The sequence below is a fragment of the Dermacentor andersoni genome, chromosome 2 (genome assembly GCF_023375885.2).
Source record: "Dermacentor andersoni chromosome 2, qqDerAnde1_hic_scaffold, whole genome shotgun sequence".
NCBI lineage: Eukaryota > Metazoa > Arthropoda > Arachnida > Ixodida > Ixodidae > Dermacentor > Dermacentor andersoni.
The window spans coordinates 212,842,607-212,848,606 of NC_092815.1; the positions used below are offsets into that span (position 1 = coordinate 212,842,607).

General features: G+C 42.3%; 1 protein-coding gene across 1 annotated transcript in view; it reads right to left on the minus strand.

Moving 5' to 3' along the window:
• Nucleotides 1–5,163, minus strand: part of LOC126540162 (growth hormone-regulated TBC protein 1-like) — a 55,397-nt gene extending 50,234 nt beyond the window's left edge. Inside the window, exon 1 of the mRNA XM_072286619.1 lies at nucleotides 5,024–5,163. Coding sequence (XP_072142720.1) covers nucleotides 5,024–5,082 — 59 coding nt within the window. The 5' untranslated portion in view covers nucleotides 5,083–5,163. The remainder of the gene's footprint in view (nucleotides 1–5,023) is intronic.
• Nucleotides 5,164–6,000: the final 837 nt, after the last annotated feature.

Sequence of the window (6,000 nt, forward strand, 5' to 3'; positions counted from 1 at the left end):
CATCACAAGAAAATCTCATAATTTTCGCTGATGCTGTGTTCTTCAAACTTTTGCTTACAATGCTATCTAGTGTATAACAAATAATGTTTGTGCATTTTATACAGTATAACGTATTAGTACCACATATATTTGAAAATAGCATGTTAACATCAATATATGTGTTTTATGCAGTATTAGAGCATTTAGCTCTTGCTGTCTAAACTCTACAGAGCCACTGAAAAGTTTTAGACATTCAGCAAACGCAGTGGGCATAGCACTAGTCATTATCATCTCGTATTGATTGTTTTCATAATTTATAAACTATGTGGTCAAAGTGCACCTGCCATTAGTTTCATAAATGTATCGGGAAAAATGATTCTGTAATGCAATGACGAAATTCTGCCTATGAATATGCACAGAACATGGCTAAAGGACCACATCTGTCGTGAGCTTCCACATCTTCCTCCATATTTGAAGTCAAGCAGAGAGGCCTCCAAGTACATGAATGGTCTCCGAGCAACAGCAGCATGAAGTTAGTTTCAGCTAATTACAAGGTAGTAATTAGCACAATCCGTGAAGCTGCTCATTTTGCCATTTTCTAGCCTGCTCGTAAGCCCAGTTAGCCGAACGAGGGCATGAGACACCAGTACTGGGTTTATTCTCAGGACCAAGGCAAATCTTTCTTTAAAAGGTCACGACAAATTTTTCTTCCACAGCAAAGCTTTCTTTTTCAGGAAACCAAATGGGCTTCCTTTGCAGTTTCATGCTACTTTCAAAAGCAAACCAAATTTTGGTCTCTTAACAGAGCGAAAGGCAGAACACTGTGAGAAGTTATTCTGGTCCTTTGCACTGTTTCAGGTCTCCCAGTTTATGGCAGAGCAGTTATGTCATTGTAAAGATAACAGTGTGTAACTTCAAGGTGTGTTATCTAAGCTGACACGTCATTCTGATACAATAATGTGGATGATGCATTGTGCATGTACAAGTGTTATCTAGTACACTACAGTGTAAGGAAGGATGGAGAGTTCATTCAGGCAAGTGAGTAGCATTGTTACGCAGTAGGTGATCAAGCCAGAAGCATAAATGAACACCTTTCATGAGCACCATGACAAAGTTACACAATTAAGTGTTTCTAAAAGTATAAAAGTGGTGTGAACAAGTTCAATGGTTCGAAGATCAATTTATACCAATTCATGTATGGCTCAAGCACAAAAATACAAGCCAACAGGACTGGTAGAAGAAAACACATGCACATGAAACTAAAAGTCATTATTGATACCCTATCACATTTCTGTGGTTCAGGCAAAAGTGTCCACCTATTTGTATACACAAGTTCAGTCAAAACTCAATTATAATCTAGACACAAATGGTTCCATCTCTGTTTTTGCTAACCCCATTGGCTTTTCATGCATGGAGATCACACAAGTTGTACAGATGACTTTCATTAATTTAGCCACAAATGGTTCCATTTGTGTTTTTGATAATTCCATCAGCTTTTCATGCATGAAGAGCACACAAGTTATACAGATGGCTTTCATTAATTTAGACCACACGGCTCCATCTGTGTTTTCGCTAATCCATTTGCCTTTTCATGCATGAAGAGCACACAAGTTGCACTTTCATTATTTCCATATCTGTTAAATCAAGCTTTTACTTATGTTGATCCTGCTTAACAGTTCCAATTGGCCCTGGACCTGTAGACAACGAAACATAGTCATAATTTTATAGTATTGTACTGCAAAATCTGAACTAATACAAACGAAACAGGATCAGCAAATTTGTCATGCGAATATGAGCCAATGGTGCAAATATTCCTTGAAAATTACAAAGTATGTATTTCGTAGCACTGCATTAAATGCTGACTGTGCAAACAAACAAAATGTTTCCGGTTCCCAATGCTGGATCAGCAGGTGCAAATCCACTGCAAAGGCACATCATCCTATGATGTGCCTGTCACCATGCTTCTTGCCGAAACAGCTATCGCCTCACTTGTGTGCAGACTCTTAATTGCCTTTACTGCACCATGTACTGATTCGCTGTTGTACTGCAGTGCACACAAAAGACGAGGAACACGGGCAGAGTTAACAAAGCGCTGACTCGCAACGCAGCGTCTGTTAACTTTGCCATTGTCCTTTATCCCTTGTGGATGCTCCAGTTCAACACAAATCTTCACACATTCACCCAACTTTCAGTTATATGTAATCACCAGAGAGTAACTCACCCTGCATTGCAGGTATTTTTAAAGGTGCTAAAAGTGCATAAGAGAGCACATCAACCTTCGATGGAAACTTCAAAGGTACAAAGTGATATAGCTTTAAGACATGAGTGAAATTCCAAAAGCCTGTTCCCTTCCGTAAAAAAAGTTAGGACACATTTTATGTCTCTTCTTTATCCAAGACAAAACGTTTTTATAATGTTACCACATAAATTGCAATCAATATAGGCACAACTTTCCCATTCATGTAACCACTTGACAAAGGATGCTCAGGAATTATCCTTGTTGAGCTTGGTAGTGCTCAATCACTGTCATTATCACATCTTAGTGCAATTTAAAAAGGCAGGCTTCATTGTCAAGTACAATAGATATTCCAAAAATAGGATGACATCCACATCTGGAACTCCCAGAGGAAGCTCATCACGAACTGGACTCAAACTCCTAGCAGGCCTTATTTTATGCTGCTATTCAGTGAAGATGGAATACGGGATCAACCTTGGAAATATATGTCATCATATGAGCCCGTTTATGAGCATTCGCAGTTGTTCTTGAGTAGCCTTTGTATACCTGCCAATCCGAAGACCTCGAAATTTGGGAGATTCGACAAGCGGGGCAGAAATTGCGGACTAAAAAAAACAAGCTTTGCTTTTTTGGGGTCACAGCAATGTCAGAAAAAACTCTCAATCGCTGCCAGTAAAGTTATTGGACATGATGGCGATTGTACTGTGACAGAAGATGGTGTGCACATGTGTATAATTAAGGAACACGTACCATCACCGCATAACACTCCTGTACTATGGTGAAGCTGACTTTAAAGAATCGGTCATTAGGCAATGCATATTGACGTTTGCTACATGTGTGCTCCTCAACGCATGTTTCGATATGAAGTGAACTGATTTAGTCCTACACAGGCTGCGCACACAGGACTTGGATTTAAATCTGACTTTGGCTAGCTACCTTGCGCATAAGGTCAACAATGTGGTTGTGGCTGCATGATGCATTTTTCATTATTAATTTATGAATATTTTATTTACTTATTTTATTTGCAGTGGTCTGGGGCAGTTTTTCGGGAGATTTACGGCTGCGTCTGTACAATTGGAAGAATTGGTTGGAATTCGGGAGTCTCTCTGACAAATTGGGAGAGTTGGCCAGTATTCCTTTGCATTTTGAGTAGTGGCTTCAAGCAACTTGGGTCTTTGTTTATGGGACTATTACGTGAGCATAGGCCCTATCTGGAACCAAGCAAACAAATTACATGCAATGAAAAGTGCTAAAAAGACATGGACAAGTGAGAAAATGGCACGAGTGATGTGCATTGAAGCATTCTGCACTGTTTTCAATATGTATAACCTAACCAAGTAGCCCAAGTCAACACCTTACCGCATTTCTGATCAGTTCTCATGGCTGATTCTTGATTGGTTGATCTTGTTTAACAACACAAAGTAACACAGGGACTATGGGAGACACTGTAATGAAAGGCGCTACATTAGTGTTGACCATATGGGGTTCTTTAACATGCACCCAGAGCTCAGTACATGAGTCTTTGCATGCTGCCTCCCCTGGAATGCAACCAGTGCACCCAGGAATAGATCCTGTGCATTTCTGCTTACCAACAGAACACTACAACAATTTAACCACTGCAGTAAGTATCCAGGTGCTTATTCAACAAAGTGACCTCACCCAAAGTTGCAAATGAAGGTACCGATTGATGTAGCAGTTTCATTAACTTATTTTTACAGTCATTCTTTCTTGTATTCATTGACGCACTGTGCTGTTTGTCGTATAAGCTTTACAAAATGCTGTTTTAGGTCTTCATCTGCAAACTATTGTGGGTGTTATCAAGCTTGCCCACAGCATATAATGTTTGCATAGATATTGAAATTCAGAAAGCGTTGCTTGACAAAGTTTAACAACATAGGACCATCTCTTGTCCCCCCTATAAAATTATGTTTAACTGAGGCATTTAAACGGCTGTTTAGAATAAAATAAAGTAAGACTGTTTATTTTTTAATGAACGTTCATGAATGAAGTAAATTTAAAATGAAGGCACGATGCTGCGTGTACATTCTCTTGTGATGCATGTCTTGTGAAGTATCATCTTTGCGATAGGAAGCCGATATATATAGCACAGAGCATTCGCTGATCGAGTAATGATGCAAGATTGCTCCCACTATTGATGTGGGGCACTGAAATACATCTCAGATGACGTGAAAGTATTGCCGAGACTGATAGACCAAGAGTAAGACGACTGCGTCTGCAAAAAAGAAAGTCCCTGCGCCAGCGCCGAAACATTTTTCTTTTGGGACTCTGCCCGTTAGCGAGTGCACGTTTTTTTGTTGCGTCGCTTTTTCTGGCACGTTCAGCAAACCGCGCGCAAGTGCATGTAGCGGTCGGCAGCGCTCTACGCCCCAAGGGGCGTCATCGTCTCCAGTTTCACGGTGCAGCGCGCGCCAGGAGAGTGAGAGATCCACACCCTCGAGTGTGGCCTCGACTGCGCGATCTCAAGCAAGCACTCAAGCGTTCATCTCTCTTGCATGGTCAACAAGCATAACTATGCAAAACAGCTCGATCGGCGAAAGGCCGGCACGCGCTTCGCGGGACGAACTTCGGAACGCCCGCGGCCACTTTTCGCGGCGGTGGTCTTTACGGAACGGGAGTGCAGAAATCCCCAAGACGTTCGACGTTTCCACGGTAAATCGCTCGACGCAGCACATCTTTGCGATCCTGCAACCCGAAAGTACCGGCCCTTCCATACAATTCGCTCGCGATGTTCAGAAAAACCGGTTCCGTCGACTTGCAATGAGGCCAGGGAAATATATCGGTGGTTACCTTGCGCGCTGTTCGTTCTCTGCCATCGATGATCCATCAGCGTTGGTAACAACAGCCATGCCATGCTCTTCGCACAACTACCATGCAGACGAACCGGACGAACCATGCGAACGAACCGAACAAACACACGCACACTGATACCGCCGCTAGTGTGACGCCAGGTGACGCCAGAGATGCACTTTCTCTGCTTTCTGAATTTCGCTTCAGCGTCGAAAGGCTATTTCTTGTCTTCACGAATGAAGGTTAAATTACTCTAAATATATTTTAATAGCGTGAAAGACCCCCGAAAATGAGCCAGTTTCGATAAGTCACGCTTTTCGCGCCAACCCTGTCCAGCATCCAATTTTATGCTAACGACGCTGTAGAAAAATGGGAAGAAACAGGGCGCGGGAGAATTGAACACAGGAAACGCTGTAGTGAACGGTAAATTATTCTAGTTCACTATACGCTGTATGATTTGTCATTCATTACGCTCCGATTCTTTCCTAGTGTTCACCTTTTCTTTTTTCTTTTCTGTTTCAGTCGTTGAGGCCCTTTCCCCCCTGCGGGTATGCAACCGCGGCTGTCGCCGCGTTCCTGTATCTCTCTTCTGTTTTTTTGTTGATCAGCACCAAAAACGAAATTGACGATGAGCTGAGCTGTGTGAGCGTCATCCGGATATTCATTTCCTGTTTTGAGAGCGTCATGCGCAGTTATCTTTATCACGACTGATCGTTCTCCTCTCTCTTAATCACTGTACACTCCCCGTAGACGGGTTGCAAGGACGACTTCTACAGTGTAATTATAGGTGGCCCGATAGGACAGCCTTTCGAACCAGATTCTTGTGCTCCCTAGCCTGTCGTTCACACACACGCGCTAAACATCTCAAGGCATTGCTTACTCGCAATAAATTCATAAGGGCGTTTTATGTTACTTGTCGACGCATGCGTCCGTGGCATAATGTTTTGTTGTGGGCTTCTGTACTGGGGGTCCTGTGT